The sequence below is a fragment of the Sesamum indicum genome, linkage group LG6 (assembly GCF_026168435.1).
Source record: "Sesamum indicum cultivar Baizhima isolate 11 linkage group LG6, ASM2616843v1, whole genome shotgun sequence".
NCBI lineage: Eukaryota > Viridiplantae > Streptophyta > Magnoliopsida > Lamiales > Pedaliaceae > Sesamum > Sesamum indicum.
In genome coordinates this window covers 9401590-9420172 of record NC_142662.1, presented here as the reverse complement: position 1 = coordinate 9420172, position 18583 = coordinate 9401590, and the positions used below count along the sequence as shown (strand labels likewise).

At 35.0% G+C, this 18583-nt stretch overlaps 2 protein-coding genes and 1 pseudogene across 2 annotated transcripts; 2 read left to right on the top strand and 1 right to left on the bottom strand.

Moving 5' to 3' along the window:
* Nucleotides 1-1178: 1178 nt before the first annotated feature.
* Nucleotides 1179-6643, top strand: LOC105164503 (protein ABIL4). Its single transcript, XM_011083153.3, has 10 exons — nt 1179-1606; nt 1732-1851; nt 2299-2381; nt 2482-2632; nt 3585-3687; nt 3791-3883; nt 5725-5776; nt 5870-5961; nt 6103-6200; nt 6290-6643. Exons 2-10 carry the CDS (start codon nt 1762-1764, stop codon nt 6449-6451), a joined length of 924 nt encoding a protein of 307 aa, XP_011081455.1. The 5' UTR covers nt 1179-1606; nt 1732-1761; the 3' UTR covers nt 6452-6643.
* Nucleotides 6644-10767: 4124 nt separating this feature from the next.
* Nucleotides 10768-13272, top strand: LOC148787716 (secreted RxLR effector protein 161 pseudogene; annotated as a pseudogene).
* A 4651-nt stretch (nt 13273-17923) lies between these two features.
* Nucleotides 17924-18295, bottom strand: LOC148787715 (disease resistance RPP8-like protein 3). Its single transcript, XM_088881342.1, has one exon. It carries the CDS (start codon nt 18293-18295, stop codon nt 17924-17926), a length of 372 nt encoding a protein of 123 aa, XP_088737468.1.
* Between the last annotated feature and the right edge of the window lie 288 nt (nt 18296-18583).

Here is an 18583-nt window from a genome sequence, read left to right as displayed (position 1 = left end):
GAAGAATTCGACTCAATCTTTAGATGTAAATTGGGTTTTATCGTGTTTTTATATTTTATCCCATTCCTAATCTTTTGAACCAGACATAATATTAACTCTAGTCGTTTGAGATGGGAAAAATAATTGAAATAAAAAAATATAGAAATTTTTAGTAATAAATTAGTCCCATAATTGATTGGGGATGATTTATAGTAAGTTGCACACTCATGAATCATGAAATATATGAGAGTGGTTTGATTAGCATTGTTGAAGTTAGGTCATAAAGCATTATAATCCTTTAATACCATATATATATACACCTTTCTTGTGAGGAGTAAAGTTAAAGGTTTTGCATTGATAGGGAGAAAAGTATGTAGCTCCCATTTGAGCCATCCATCCTCCTATGAGCTATCAATATCTCCAACTGCACATACTCAATTATTAGCTGCCTTATCTATTACCACACTTCACATGTACATCCTTTTCGTTTTTGGTTTAATTCCAAAACTAAACACACAAAACACAGAGACTAGTGTATTGTAAATTTCATAAAGAAAAGAAATCATATAAAGATAATCATGACACCAAATTCCCTCACCAATTATAATATATAGTACAAATAGCTTATAGGTACTTCTTTTCCCCCTCTTTTTCCAAGTGTTTCAAGATAAGGTGTTATTGTTAAAGTGAGTTTTTTTTTTAAAAAAAATAACTAATTTAAAATAATGATTTGACATAGTTAACCCTTAGACATTACTTTTTAATGATCACAATATTAAACTTCTATTTAGAACATATATACAATAAAATTGGACATAGTATTCAGTGCGTGTGGGGTAGTAATTCAAAGAGAATTAATTGAGAGTAAAATTATATTTTCGCAACTTAAAAATAATGCCAACAAAACCACACTACATATATGCTATGTCTGCACCTTAAATGTAGTTGTCTTCATCATAAAATTGTCCGGTCACTTAATAAAACCTCTTCTCAATCAAATTGATGCAAACTTTTGCAAGGAACTCAGCATGTGTGTGTGTGTGTGTGTGAGAGAGAGAGAGAGAGAGAGAGAGAGGAGAGAGTAATTTAAGAAGAATTGAAATTAAAGTTACACTTAATTTCCCCACCTACACCTTATAAGTGGTTGATTGATTTTCCAGCAAAGTGTCTTTGCTTTTAATTAAAAGCATGTCTCCCGCCTTTCCTCCTCCACACCACCTCCAAGTTGTTAACCATGAACATTATATACAAGCAATAATTTAGTAAAATCTTGGATATTTGTTCAAATTCTATGATGAAATCTTCTTACAAGTTTGTCATGCATCCCTAAGTTATCTATACATGTACACCTTATTAAACTAATCATATGTAATCCATGATTACGATCTGTTTTTCGTGCTTTTTGTGCTTTTCTGCCTCTTTTCACTCCTATAAGTAATGCTTTGATGAGATTCTTGCAACCCCACAGCCTGTCTGCTCCCATGCTCCTGTCACTATATCTTTTATTGATCCATCTTTCTGTTTCTCTCTCCAGTTTTCCACAACCCAGAAAGTCAGTACCAACTTCCATTTTATATAGCAATCCGATCTCCCTTTTTTCTTAGACATAAGTTGCAAAAATGTTTTGGTTTGTGCTCTCTCTCACGTCAACTGTTTCATCTCTCCACTGAGATTCAGCATTTTGTCATTTTGATTCGTAATGTTTTGCCCATCATATTTGTCTGAAAATTGTTTTATTTTCAACGCAAACAGAGAACAGGAAGACGGCAAAATTCTCACACAATGGAGATTTCAGAAAATTGTTTCCCGAAGCCTCCAGTCTACGACGAAATATTCATGCAGCAGAGCTTGCAATTCGCTGATAGTTTGAAGGTGCCGTTCTACGTCTAATTTTCTTAATATACCTTATCATTATTGTAGCTAGGTTAAATGGCTGAAAAAGTGGACGTCTAATCACTTTAATTGGGTGGACATGTCTGGTTATTTTAGCACATTTTGTTCATTTTTATCCCCAATATGCAAAAATTTTAAAATTACAAGATAAAACCGATCCATGTTATACTAAAATTGTCAGGTCCCTACACCTATGGCATTAAAACTAATATTTTCCCAAAAATCCCTATGACCAGAAAAAAAGAAAAAGGCAATGCGAGTATGATCTTCTAGTTGAGCTTCTGTTTTAACTTCAGGATCCCATTTACTTTTTCTTCTGAGAGTGTTTTTCTCTGTTAACGTTTTCATTTTTACAGTAAAATGCGACATATTGAAAAATAACCATGTTTTCATTTTTACTTACGAGATCCATCTTTCATCTTTTAGGATTTGAAAAATATACGGCAACAATTGTACTCTGCTGCTCAGTACTTTGAGTCGTCCTACAACAAAGTCGATCACAAACAATTGTACGACTTTCTAGTCTCTGTATGATAGTCCAATTTTGTAGGAGTTTATTTTGCTCTTCTGTCTCTAAAAGTTGTCGTTTTTGTGTACTTGTGATCGTAGTGTTGTAGAATCATCGAAAAATTATGTGGCTAAAGCTCTTGTGAACACTGTGGACCACTTGGGCTCAGTGGCTGATAAGCTCAACGGATTGTTGGACCAAAAGGCTAATCAATTCTCTTCAATGACGTCCAGATTTTCTTGCATTGAACAGGTAAAAGATTTGCTCATTCTATTCACAATCATGAACAATTTTGAGGCCTAAGGAATCCCTGTTTTAGAGTTGTCATTGATGTTCCTTATTTCACTATAAAAGAAATAGATTTTGTTTTTCAGTTTTGCTAAATTTTAAAAATTATGTTAAATTAATACTATATTTATCACCGTTAAACAAAATTAATGTGAAAACTTAACCATGTTTGATTTTTGTTTTTCATTTTTAATTTTCAATTTCTCAGTGGAAAATGTGTGCTTTCAATTTGTTTATCTGTTTTCGTGTGAAAATAAGAATATGATTGGACATTGATGAAATTGTAGTTTTTGTTGTCAGTGGTATCAAAGGCAATATATATATATATATATATATATTATTTTAGAAAAGATAGTTTTATGTTTTATTGCTAGTATGTTGTTAAATCAAATACATCTTTTATTTAAATGAAATAGATAGTTATATTTTATAATTGATTTAGAATTGTTAGTGATTTTATATCAAAGTATTATGATAAAAATATATGTATAAGTTTATATTTAATGATTGGAACATTCTATATATATGTAAATATATAAAAAAAATAATGATTGAAATGAGAATAATAGTAAAACATTTCGAGAATAGTATAAACAAAAATATTTTCACTTTCATAGATGTTTTAAAAAGCTGAAAACTAAACCAAATAAGGAATTAAATTTTGTCTATGGTTAATTAATATTTTCTATAATTTTTTATTATGGATTTTGTTTTTTAACCTCCGGTGAAAACAATGTCTAATAATTACTGTGTAATTATGATTAATTAATATTTTTTATAATTTCTTATTTTTAACGTTGATAATTAGTCATAACAAAAGTCATGTGTCTTTTAGTGGCTTTCGAACTGCAATAAACAAGAAATTATTAGAAATTACAGAGAAATTGTTGTCCTCTATCTGGGAATGGCATTGCAGAGATTTAGCACATCTCAGGGATTTATGAACTTGGGAGGGCTGTCGCGAAGCATGTTAATGGTAGAAGCTAATTACGGGCACCATAAGCGTTACTTTCTTACAGGCAATTAAATTAATTTCTTCTCAAAATTATTAATTCTCCTGGAAATTAATTATAAACTTTACAAGTTACAGAACAAAATAAGTTACTTTCTTTTACCTTTCAGGTGCAGAGAATCGTGGGTTAGGCAGCAAATCAAAGGAGTTGTACAGAAATTGCACCTCATGTCCCCCATACGATTTGCAGCAACCCAAGCAAGGTATATTTCCAGTTGCTTGCTCCTTTCCAAATCATTCGGGAATAAATTGTTGGGAATGACTAATGTTCCACATAGGAAAAATAATAATTTTTTCTTCTTTATATATTAAATCATTTTGCTACATTTTAAATGAAAAGTGTGGGTAGATGGATATTTAAAGAATCACCATGCGCGCCTGCCTGCCCCATCCAGGGGTGGGCATGCGCGGTTATATATATTTTTGAAAAAATTACATTCAAATCCTTTATTTCTCATATTTTTGGACTCCTAAAATCCGATTTTTTTGCTCCTAATATTAACAATTTCATTGGCAAATGTGTGGATGGTATAGAGTTCTATTTTTTCCAACAACCAAGGTATGCTTCCATAAATAGGCTCAAACTCATTTCGTTTCAAACACCAAGAATTCGAGAGCTGTTCTTTCTGCTTTCTTTCCTTCCTTTTCTGAGTGTTTTTGTTCGTTGTTCCAAACTCTCTTCCACGAGTGAGCGTGTAAGAGTGTTATAGCTATGTTAACCTTGGGGAGCAATCGGTTTATACTATTTGCACCACGGTAGTACCGAAATTTCGCTTTCAAGGCAGTGGTTTTTCACGGCACAGTCTTTCATTTTTTCAACTGAAATATGATATTTTGTCCCACTCCAATTAAGTATCAATAAAGTGTAAATATCATATCATCAATGAGTTGTTCATAATTGAATTTTAAAATATACTCAATGACTTTGATAGCAAGTTAATCTTAAGAACATGACATCAAAATCAACTTATATAGCGAGTTTACATCCTTAACCCAAAAGGGGCAATGTCTATGGGTATGAAAGAAAGAATTTGCTATATCACTACAAAGTGCGGTGAAAGTCCAAAATTAGACCTGGCCTCGAATCGGCCTATTTAGGGAAAATATACATTTTTCTGTTACTCAAGTTTGTCAATAAAACTGATTTGCTCCTCCGTATTGCAATTTTTCAGCTATCTCAATTTTTTTTAAGTATGCGTGGAGAGGTCACATATATCATTTTTTAACAAATTTAAATGGAAAATCGACCAAATTTTTCAACAAGAAAACATAGCAAAATCGTGGTCTTGTTTCCCCTTTGGAAGTGAAGTTTTTGTTGAAAAATATGGAGCCATGTAAAGGAGTTTGAGGAAGTGACTGAGAAGCTTCTACTCATGTTGAAGAAGATAAATTGAAAGAGGACATCCCTAATTTTAAGTAAAAATTTCACTTCAAGAGGAAATCCCTAATTTTCAGTAAAAAATTCACTTCAAGAGGAAATTTCTAATTTTCAGTAAACGTTTCAACTCCAGCTACATACTTAACAGAGGGAATGTCGGACGTGTAAAGAATTGACCAAATGCATAACTCATAGAACGTGAGATACCGAAACCCTTTAGTGACAAACTTACGAGACCAAAATATATGTTTTTTACCGAGTCAAATGTAATTTATTTTATGTGATATGTCAAATGAGCAAAAAATTTCCTTTTAAAAAAATTAACAAATTATTCCCCTAAATTTTGGAAATAAAGCAAATTACCTCTCTATCAAGGGTTTAGATAGGGGGTAATTTGCTATTTTTTGTTTACATAAATTTGTTCTTATTTCTCATATCATATGGGTAAATCCCATTTTTCCTATTTCCCACCATTTCACTATGTCATTAGATCTTCACTAAGACATTCTGTAAAATTGTGCATTCTTGGGTTTGATTTTTCCTTCTTCGTTTCTGCACACATTATAATTCAATCTCCCATTTCCTAACAGGAAGTAGCTGAGAATTTTGAATTCCTAAGATTATGTAGTGACAATGAACTCCATCATTATCTTTTCATGCATGCAGATAACTCATTTTCTCAAGCAGCACGAATGAAGCCACATCGACCCTTATTGAGGTATATGCATGCCCACATGAGAAGAATTCAGCAGGGGCAGTTATCATTACGGTTCGGTCAAACATTTAGCTGAACATGTGGTTTCAAATGCAGGAAAGAAGAGTCGAGGATGCCTTCAACACAACCTTCTCCGAATCGACCTAGTTTTTCTTTCATGAAGGTGGTTTTCCCTGACAAAGAACCAGGTTAGTGTATTATGCTTGAATATGAGGACAAGAATATGTCTATTAGTATTTTAACAGATGCGATTAACCTCAACTTTTCACCATCAATCTTGCATGGCTTGTCTGATTCTTTGATGCTAATGATCCATATGATTAAAACAGGGAGGCGTTCAGTTTCTCCATTTCGTTTCCCATTGAGGCGCTCAGGATCCATCGAGAACAGATCCGTTTCCCCCAGCCCCCCTATCAATAAACAGCTTGTAAGCGACAATGGAACATAGAATTTTAATTAAACTTACAAAACAATCGATATTTGATGATTTTTTGACAGAAAAGATCACAATTACAGTGCAGGGTAGAGCCTCGGCGTGCAGTTTCAGCATGTAGAAGAGCAGAGGTTACAAATAGGGAAAGGGAGATGGAATCTTACACCAAAAGAAGTAAGCATCTCTTCAAAGCTCTGATCAGCGTTCACACTTCCAGGAAACAAGTTCTGCTTCAGAAGCATTAATTCTGAGTCTTTAAGGAAAATTGTAATTTTAATCCTATAAGTACGGGGACGTGCTACTTTTAATTTCGTATGAATCTATTTTAACAATTTTGTCTTGTAATTTTAAACATTTCGCTCAAAAATGGCCGCACTTTGCTAAAACCGGAAGAAAAATATGCCCAATGAAACTGATCATATGCACTTTTTCGGCCATTTTAGTAACTCTTGACTGTTTATGTGCTCAATATTAAATTTTTAAGATTACAAAACATAATTGCCGAAATAGGTTTGTACGAAAATAAAAATTGCAATTTTTCAAATTCAAGCAAGTGTATTGTAAATCAATGAGTTGAAAAACATTAGCTTTCTCATCCAAGAAATATTCTAAGCTATTTGAGATAGAGTTGTAGCATGAGACGTTAGCATGGTTTACAATTTCCATACCTATTGAGACTATGTAAAAGTTTCCCATTTTGATTTTATTAAAAAAAAAAAAAAAAGAATGCTAGAAATTAGGGTTAAATACACTTTGTACTCCTAAACTATGCATTTTATTTTATTTACATCCCCTAAAATATAAAAGATAACAAAAATACCCTTGATAAAATAATTTGGCATTGATAAGGCTAAAATGTCCTTCTCACCTAGCCCTATACTTTTTTACTCTACTTCTTAAAATATGCTTTATTAAAATATCTCCCCCAAACTAATTTTAGTGAAACAAAATTTTATTCACATTTTATTTTAAAAATAATATTTATCATTTATAAATTTTTTATAAATTATGGAACACAAAAAATATTTATAAGCTCAATATATGCAAATATATATTACAAAGTAAATTAAATTATGTTAAAAAGTACATATAAAAATATATATGTGCCAACATACATAATCCATATAATATTATAAAAAAATATGTTGCATAACTTATAAATTTTTATTCAATTACATGTCTACATAATAAAAATGTATCACTTAAAAAGATATAGAATATTATATAATAATTATATTATAGATTTCCAAATCTTACAGTACATACATATATATATATGTTCGATGTAATATTTTGTATTGATAATTTATTTTTAAAAAAAATTCAATATATATATAACAATATAGGCAAAAATTATGTAAATCTTTTATCAGTTGTATAAAGAATATAAGAATTGTAAATTTATGAAGTTTATATAGATTCTATACTCAGGATAAAAATTATAAATTTTGAATAGTGTTTAATTTAAATAAAAAAATTGTAATAATTCAGATTGTATTTAGAAAAATGATTGTAATAAAAATATTTTAGGGGTCTAAATAATTAAGGATGTTTTTGTTGGAATTGTTTGTTACATTTTATAATTCAGGAGAGAGAGAGAGAGAGAGAGAGAGAGAGAGAGAGAGAGAGAGAGAGAGAGAGAGAGAGAGAGAGAGAGAGAGAGTAGATTCGATATTATCTAGTTTTCTTGAAACACTTCCTTTTTCCTAAATTTCTTACGATGTCTTGGAGTCTCTCTTGAAACAATTTATTCCTCCTAATTATTTAATGAAGCATTTATTTACTTCTTTAGCCATAATATGTATAAATTCTCTTATCGCACATAAATATTTCATTTAATGAGAACTAATTAATATTACGCTCAAGACAATTCATAAAATATAGTTAAGTGTAAAAGATGGATCGGTCACTAGCTCGAACAATATACAGAAATTTCAAAAATTAATTACAGGCTTTCTGGATTAATTAAACCCCTATAACAAATTACAAAAAATCCAATAAGCAGAAATAATAATACAATGAACAACCTAAAGAACTGCAGAATAAGAGATATGAAGAACATAAGACAGTAACAGATCTAAGTTCAGAAAGTCAAGATCCTTAAGCCACTAAGGCCAAAGGCCACAACCCAAACACGGTTGCTCAAATCTCACGAAGCCACCAAGGCTTACGCCACAAAGGCTAATCACAAAATCCACCAAGGATAGGTCACAAAGGGTTTTACAGAACCACAAAGGTTATGCCACTTAGGCTATTAACTTAACCCAGTGACTTCGAAATTTAGGGCATGAAGAAACTGATAGTTATCAGAGAAAGGGGAGGAAGATGATAGTATTTTCAACTAATACCCCAAGAGCCATTTCGTACCAACCATATAAAGAGACTGGACATTAAGTATCTCTTAACAACCATTTTAGGAGAAGGAAGAGACACGGAGGAGATCGAGGAGAAGGGGGGACCCAAAGGGTCGTTTGGGGAAGAAGGATAGAAACAGACGACGGATTAAGGGGTTTAGGATTAGGGTTAGAAGAAATGAGAGCGAGGGAGGTTTAAATACACAACAAGTGGGTCAAACCTTTTAGTGGGCCGAGTTGGTGGATTAAGTGGCCTCTTGGCCTTGTGATTTTGGCCGTCCAGTGTAAGGGCCCAACCAATGGTTTGAGCCGATTTTAGATACATTAAGAATATACATACTTTATAATTGTTTAGTTAAATTACAATGACCTCCCTTGAGGTTTAATATGATTACGAATACCCCCTCGTTGCTTGAAAAATTACAAGTACCCCCTTAATGTTTGAAGAAATTATATAATCTTTGGAGGTGGTATAAAATTATCAATTTTGCCTTTATTGTATTCATTTATTTTTTTTAAATAAAAAAATTGTAAAAGAATTCGAACGGAATGGATGGAAAAGTTTTACAAATAAAAAAAATATAATTCTTAATCCACAAGGGCATTTTGGTTAGTTCACTACAAGAAATGAATGAAAACTTAATGGATTGGGCTAATTATTAGACGACTATTAAAATCAAGGGAACATTGATAATTTTTCAAATATCAAGATAGTATTTATAATTATACCAAACCTCATGCCAGGATATTGTAATTTATCCTTATACTACATGAATAATTATTTTTGATTAGGATAGATGATAGGGAATTAATTACATATGCTTGAATTAAAAAGAGAAAGCTAATGTTTTTAAATTTTATTTTTATCACTATTATATATGTTGCTTTAATTTCATAATTTTTGTGTAGCGTTTCATAAAAGTTTCTAATATTTATTAACTAGAAATATGTGTTACAAACAAAACTTTCAATACTCTTGTCAAATTCAATCCAATAGAATTGAGTTGTAATGAAATCTGGTTTTTTAGTTTGTAGAATCAAGAAGTTAAGAGGTTATCCTAAATAAACTGTGGGCTACTATTTTTATGACTCATTGGAACAAAAGATTTTTGTTTCGAGGAACGCAGTATTCTTGAAAAAGGACTTTTCTACGGATAGCTGACGTGATGAGGAACTATTTGAAGAGTCAAGTGAGATACCTCGTCAAGATAATGCAATACCATCTATGCCTATGGTTCCTAGCGTTAGTACTCCAATTCTCGGTAGGTTAACCAGAATATCCAAACCTCCCTATAGGTACGGATTCTTAGGCTTTACTTGCCAATTGGACGGTGATCTAAGAACGTATGGAGAAGCGATGTCTGACATCGACTTGGATGAGTGGCTTGAGGCCATGAAATTTGAAATGGACTCAATGGGTTCAAATCAAGTTTGGACCCTCATAGACACACCTAAAGGCGTTAAGCCAGCTGCTTGCAAATGGGACTACAAACGTAATCTTGGAGCTAACGGGGAGGTTACCGCCTTCAAGGCTAGACTCATGGCGAAAGGATACACTCAACAACTCGGGGTCGACTTTGAGGAAACCTATTTGCTCGTGGCAATGGCCAAATTCATTCGGATATTGCTCGCCAAAGCAGCATGGTATGACTACGAGATATAGCAGATGGGCGTGAAAACGGCCTTCCTAAACGATTTCGTTGAGAAAGAGATCTATATGGATCAGCCGGAAGGTTTCACCTGCACTGGAGAAGAACAAAAAGTCTGTTGTCTCCAAAGGGCTATCTATGGCCTCAAACAAGCTTTCCAAAATTGGAGCATAAATTTTGATGAAGTCATATGGGGATATAATTTCACAAAAAATGAATCTAATCTTGTGTATACAAGAAGATCAGTGGAAGCTCAGTTTACGTTCCTCGTACTTTATGTTGACGATATCTTGCTCATTGAGAATAATGTCAAGATATTGGGAAATATAAAGGCGTGGTTGTCAACTCAATTTTTCATGAAGAATATGTACATCCTTGGAATTAAGATCTATAGGGATAGACCGAAAAGGATATTAAAGATTAACCCAATCTTTGTACATTGAGAAAGTCTTAAAGAGATTGAAGATGGGTAACTCAAAATGAGCATTATTTGCAATGAGGTATGGGATTAAGATATCAAATAAATAGTCTTTCAAGACTGATGAGGAACTTAAACGGATGTCAGACATGCCCTATGCTTCAGCCGTGGGCAGTATTCAGTATACTGTCCAATGTACTAGGCCCAATGTCAAATACACTTTGAGCGTAATGGGTAGATATCGGGCGTGTGCTGGTGAAGCACATTGGAGTGTGGTCAAGACCATACTTAAGTACCTGAAAAGGACTAAGGATAAGTTCTTGATCTATGGTGGTGGAGAATTGATACTGGAAGGCTACGACGATGCTAGCTTCCAATCGGACGATGATGATGCAAATCTCAATCAGGTTTTGGGACATTCTACTAGCAGTTTTGCACATGTTTGGATTTTCAGCACAATTTATTCGGTAAATAGAAGAGTGTGTAACAACACCCTCATTCTCGGTGGGTCTGAATGGGAAACCCCATGGTTATTTTGCAAGCTCACGAGAGTTGAGGCAAGGTGATCCTATGTCACCTTACCTGTTTGTTCTTGTGATGGAGCTGTTAAATCTTATTCCTACAGTTGATTGAACAGGATGGGCATTTTTCTTACCTGTTTGTTCTTGTGATAGAGGTGTTAAATCTTTTATTCCTACAGTTGATTGAACAGGATGGGCGTTTTTCATTCCATTGGAAATGTGCTCCTGCTCGATTCTTTCAACTTGATTTTACAGATGATCTGTTGCTATTTTGTAAAGCTGATATGTGTTCGCATCATGGTCGGCTCAACGGCTTAATGCACATAAGAGCCACCTTATTATCTCTCGCTTGGCACACCGGATTCGAGAAGAGTTGTTGGCAATGTTGGGATTCCTGGAAGGGCAATTACTGATGAGATACTTGGGACTTTCGCTCCTCTCGTCTCGATTATTGATAATAGATTGTCAGCTTTTGTTATCGAAAATTGACCAACGCATTAAAGGATGGGAAGGTCTGGCGTTGTCCTATGCTGGGAGGATTTAGATCATCAAATCTGTCCTTATGGCATTGAGCATTTATTGGACCTCAGCGTTCCTATTGCTTAAAGGTGTTATAAGGGAGATTGAGAAGATACTTTGAGCATTCTTGTGGAAAGGGGGGACGACTAGGGGCTACTCCAATGTAGCATGGCAAGATGTATGTAAGCCGTTATCAGAAGGTGGTCAGCGCTTATGAGATATTACGACCTTAAATGAGGCTTTAATGTGTAAGAAGCTCTGTGAGGTTATAAGGTGTGATAGGACGTCTATTTGGGTGGAGTAGCTCTATCATGGGCGATTGTAGAATACATCTATTTAGGCAGTTTCAGACTGTTGGGGTTCGTGGGGTTGGCGGAAACTACTTCGCCTGCGATCCCTTGTTCGGTCGATGGTGGACTATCGGGTTGGTAATGGGGCTATGTTCTTTCTTTGGCAAGATCCTTGACACCATCTTGGACCCCTCATTGCCAGATTTTCCCATGAACCGCAACTCCTTGAGCTTGGGATTGTTGCCAAGCTCAGCAGCGTTATAATGGAGGGGCAATGGAATTGGCCCCTCATTATAGACATTGAGTGTCTGGAGATTCTAAAGTCACTGCCTTGGATTCATGGCGGTGTTGATCGCATCATTTGGTGGTATGGGAATCGTAGTCCTACATCCACTTCTCTATACCAATCACTGGACCCTCCAAGACCCAAGGTCGGTTGGTCTTCACTACTCTTGGGTTCTCCCAAGATCCTCAGGCATAATTTTATTTTATGGCTTGCTATACTGGGGAAGCTTTCGACGGCTGATAAACCATGATTCTCTTACCTAGGCACCTGTGTTCTTTGTGATGAAGGCGCGACTGAGACGCATATACACTTATTCTTCCAATTCCACTACGCCTGACGGTACCTTATATCTATTCGACGATCCGTTCACTTCAATTTGCCGAACCGTGATTGGGCAATGGACATAGAGTGAGCTACAAGAAAATGGAGAGGACAACACATTATTAATCTGGCTTATCGTGCGCAACTGGCTTCATGTGTGTATCATATTTGGAAGGAATGGAACCTGAGACGTTTTGAGCAGTCTGAGCGAGAACCGACCGCACTTGCTAGACTTATTGTGGAAGATGTTAGATAGAGGATTCTTAGTGCTTCTTTAGCTCTCTCTGTTAGTTCGTGTGCATTATATAAACTTTGGCGTATCCCTTGGCCTGTCGAGGGAGACGATACTCATTGAGCACTGTTTTACTGTACGATTGTACTTTTTATGTAATGAAAATTACGTTTACCTAATCTCAATCAGGTTTTGTATTCAAGCTGAATGGTGCTGTGGTGACATGAAAAAGTTTCAAGCAAGCTACCACAGTGGATTCCACCACGGAAGCTGAATATATAGCAGCTTCAGAAACAGCTGAAGAAGCAGTTTGGATGAAAAACTATATCCAAGAGTTGGGTATAGTGGTTGGCATTGCCAAACCAATAGTTATCTTTTGTGATAACAACGAGAAAATAGCGCAAGCAAAGGAACCGAGATCTCATCATCATTCCAAACACATTTTTAGACCGTACCATCTGCTTAAAGAGATGTAAGCAGAGGTGACGTACGGATGGACCGAGACAACTTAACAGAAAACACAGCAGATCCTCTGTCTAAATTGGTGTGGCAAATGCTCATACGCAATATCTTGATAAGATGAGTTAAGGACAATAGGTGATTGGCTTTAGGTCAAGTGGGAGATTGTTAGAATAACATAAACCAATCAGATTGGCCTAAGATTAATTTATTCTGACAATTTAATCGATATCATATAATATTATTTCAAGTGAATACAATAAAAATTCGCTTATTTTGGCATCCACTTTGTTGTGTTGTGCTCATTTGTATGTTTATATTTTACTTAAACATCACAATAAAATCTATAGGCCGAATGGCAACCATATAGTTGGGCCGCACATTGAATGGCGGTCATGAAACCAACTGCCAAAAGGTTAGGTTTGAAACATTCCAAGTCGAAGACCTCGAGAATAGGTATCGAGAGTCCTATGGAGACTTGCACTAAGAGTCGCATTCAAATTGGTGAGTACCGTGATTCACTGGTGACAGGTGCGAAGCGTCTATGCAATCTTGGTGGGCTGATCATATGGAAACTTTAGAGGCTTAGTCGGTATGCCTCGAATTCTCGGCTTGGATAGTACGGGAGTAGTCCTCAGACTTGAGGCATCACGACAGTCACGTGCATACGATGACTGTATCTTGGGTCTATGCGAGAGGTGGTTGTGTCGCTGACATGATCATTATAAGCCTTATCCAATACAGTGCGAGTATGTAGTAAGGATGGTCAGTTTCAAGAAAAGGATCCATCCCCTATCAATATATGATAGAGGTATCTCCTATGCACTTGGAGATGCGTTCACGCTATATAAATTTTTGACCACAGTTGTTGATCGAATAGGAAAAGGAGGTTCCTATGTTGAGAAACTTGGTGTAACGCTGTCTCAAGTATTAAGCATAGACACCTAGTATAGGATGGGAACCGACACCTAATTCCATATCCTAGACTAAGGCTGAGAGATGATAGATGGTAGACTTGAGATCCTAAATGTTCACACGACAATTCACCTAGTCTCTAGTGGTATGGACCATTGCTAGACGGTCATCCATGGTGACAGGCTTTCTTAATTAAGGGTTAATAAAAATTATTAATTAAATTAAATTAAATTAATAATATTATTAGACATTAGCCCAAATCTAGTTGAAAGGTGAACTCAAAGAGTCACACACATATCACCGGAAAGGAAAAAAGAATTAATTTGAAATTAATTCCACAAGTAATTAGATTATTTTCAAAGAGAGAAGAGGCCCAAAAATAAATTAATGGCATTTATTTATATTGGACAGGTTCGTATAATTTAATAAGTTAGATCTTATTATATAATAAGGATAATTTGGGCTTATGTATTTAATTAGATTAAATACAAGTTGGGCTCAATAAAAATTAAATTTTTCTTAAATTGAATTTTAAATAAAATATTATTAGACTTGTATTTTTAAGGGTAAAAATTGGCCAAGCCCATTATTTTGAGCCAATAGAAAATTCCATGGGAGGAAATAAATGGTTAGCAAATTGTATTTTTGAAAAGTGCAATTCTAGCAATTTTGGGGATCTCTTTATTTGGAATAAAGAGAAATATGCCTTATAGATAATATAATGTATTTAGAAATATTCTTGATTATCAAACAAGGTATATAGATATAAAATATAATTATCTGGGAAATAATTATAATTATTATCACACAACAACAAAAAAAATTTCTCTCCTCGGGATCATATGAAGAGGTGATACAAAATATCTTGGGAATCTCATCAAATGAGAATGGCATCAGTTGCCTCCCACAAGGCCTTTTTCATGTGAATCGTAAAATTAGGATATGATAAATTGTTCTTGTCGATACCAAGTCCACTAGGAAAGGATTTCTCGAAATTCCACTTGAGACTGGTGGAATTTTTTAGAAATAGTGGGAGAATTTAATGACTAAAAGACCAAGTCTTAACTACAAACAATATTGCAGTAATCTATATATTCTTTCTGCTCTGCGTTTAGAATGCATGTCTTAGATCCGTTTTTTCATTTTTCTTTATTTTTGAGATTTATTTAATGGAATACAATCGATAAAATTGACTGCAAAAATTGGAGGATTGTCCTCGATTTTCAACCTAGGTCTATGTCATGGAAAAACCACTTCCATCGGACTTGCGAAAGGAATCCTTACTTAAAAAATATTTGAAGTTTGGGTTTAAGGCATAAGGACAATTGCAAGGTACGCAGTGTCATACCTGCTTTTGGCATCCGTGAGCAGTATGACAGGCTGGACGTTGTTGGTTCAAAAAATGCTCCACATAAATCAAATTTATGTGGTGCCCAACTGGTATATTGGATTTATCGCGGCGAAACCATTTCTTGAAGCCAAGATGACTGAGGGTCGTCTGTGCACAAACATAGGGTTGAGATTCTATCCTTTGTGGAAGAGCTCGATAACCTCAATGTTGATCTTGAAAGGAGATATACATTGACGTAAACCTTCAATCTCTTCATCCCTTCCTTCAAATCTATTTATCATGAACTCTAAAAGAGCTTAAGAAGACCATTCATGAGTTGATAAAAATTATATTTATATATATACCTTGTTTGATAATTAAGAATGTTAATAATTACATTCTATTATCTACAAGGCATATTTCTCTTTATTCCAAATGAAGAGATCCCCAAAATGGCTAGAATTGCAGTTTCCTAAAATACAATTTGCTAGCCATTTATTTTCTTCCATGAAATTTTCTATGGGCTCAAAATAATGGGCTTGGCTAATTCTTACCCTTCAAAATACATGTCCAATGAATTTTTATTAAATGCAAGTTAACAATGTCCTTCACTTGAGACTCCAATGTAGCAACCCTCTATGTTAGAATAGATGACCTGGAAGCAAATTAGATTGAGCACTCGTGTATCTATTCTAATAATAACTTGATCCTATGTAATATTATTTAGTGAATAAAAAAGTATTCCCCATTGGCATTTTCTTTATTGTGCTCATTATATATGATCGCATTTTCTTTAGATGCCCCCACAAACCACTTTGACAACCGTCCAATAGTTGGACTGCACATTAGATGGCGGTCATGAAATCAATTGCCAAGGGTTGGGTTTGAAATGTTCCAAGTCGAAAGTTTTGATAATAGGCATCGAGTGTTCTATCGAGACATGCATTAAGAGTCACATTCATTTGATGGGTACCGCGTTTCATTGACTATAGATGTGGGACGTCTATGTGATCTTAGTAGGTCGATTAACTAGTTGTCGAATCGACTGAACTGACTCATGGGGATCGTTATATGGAAGCCTTGGAGACTTAGTTGGTATGACTCGAATCTCCGGCTCTGGTAGTATGGGAGTAGTCCTCAAACTTGCAGAATCACGGCATCACGTGCGTACTGTGATAGTATCTTGGATTTGTGGGAGTGCTGATTGTATCTCAGATATAGTCATCATAAACGTTGTCCAGTTCAGTCAAAGCATGTAGTAAGGACGACGAGTTTTAAGAAGAGGATATGTCCCCTGTCAATACGTGACAGAGGTATCTCCTATGCACTTGGAGATGCATTCATGCTCTATGAACCTGTGGGCACAGTCATTGGTTGAATTGGAAAAGAGGTTCCTATGTCTAGCAATTTAGCGTTACACAACTCAAGTATTAAGCATAGACGCCCAATCCAGGATGGAAGCCAAAACCCAATTCCATGCCCTAGACTAAGGAAGAGAGACAATAGATGAAAGGACCATACCCGTATGGACTCGAGAGCCTAAAAATTCACATGGGTATTCGCTTAATCTCTAGTGCTATGGACCGTTTCTAAATGGCCACCCATGGTGACATGCTTTCTTGATCAACGGTTGATAGAGAATTATTAATTAAATTAGATTTAATTAATAATTATGTTTGACACTAGCCCAAGTATAACAGAAAAGTGAACCTAAAGAGTTACACACAAATCACCGAGAAGGGATGAGGAATTGATTGGGCATTAATTCCATGAGTAATTGAATTACTTACAAATGAGAGAGATCGATTGGATGGAAGAGTCCAATGATAAATTAATAGGATTGATTTATATTGCGCTTGCCTTTATTATTTAATAAGTTGGACTTATTAATTAATAAAGGCTTATTGGGCCCATGTATTTAATTGGATTAAATATATGATGGTCTTAATTATGTGAACTTTAATTAAATTAAATTTAATTAAAATTAGTTGGACTTTTGTATTTTTATTCCAAAAATATCGGCCAAGCACCCCTTAATTAAACACATTGGATAATTCTCAAAAAGGAATTAATTGACTAGCAATTCTCACTTTTGGAAAGTGTATATTGGTCATTCTTTATTTGGAATAAAGAATGTATTGCCTTATGGATAATGGAATGAACCTAGACATATTCTAGTACATGCATACCAGGTATTTATATATATTCTAATTAGTTATTTGGAATAACTAATTATTACACAACACGAAAAAATATTCCTACCCTAGAACTCCCCATTCGACTGCCCCCCTCCCTCTACACACTTAGTGTGTTTTCTCTCTTATTCTCTTCTAGCAAAGGGAATTAAGGGACTGTGGTGTCAACGTGTCTTTAGAGAACTTCTCTCAGCTATCCACATGCGGATCAATCTCCAAGCCGATATCTCAAAGTCTTCGATACAGAAAGCAATCTCTCAAGTCATATGGCAGTTCATCGTAGCTTAATAATATAATCCTCTCAACGCGCTTCTGCTCCTCATCATTAACATATGTTCCCAGCCTATCAGATACATTTTCCCACTCATTTTTGGTATTGCTAATGGATGACAATTTGTTTAACAAAATTCCTCCTATGACAACAATCTGAAGTGGCAACCGGCAGCATTGCTCGGCTATAAGTCTTCCAGTCGGTTTCAGTTCCGAAGGGCATCTATCTATCTCACCAAATACTTGTACCTGGAGGAGCTCCCAACTTTCCTCCCGACTTAGAAACCAAAACCTCTGGGGCTCTCTTTTACGATTTGCACGCCGTGTCATATTCTCAAAACGACTGGTCATCAGGACTTTTACCCAACTTATTACTCTTGGGCAGGGCTGCTTCGAATTGATTCCAAGCATCAACATTCCACACATCATCCATGATTATCAAGAACTTCCCTGCAGACGACAAATGCTGCTTAACTTGTTGACATAATTCCTCTTCACTCTTTCCAGACATGTCTTCTTGAGTGAACTGTGTAGGGTATAACCCTCCAGTGGTACTCTTCTTTCACAAAGAACCCTATCAACTATTACAACCAGTGTGGAGTATAAACTCCTTAGAAA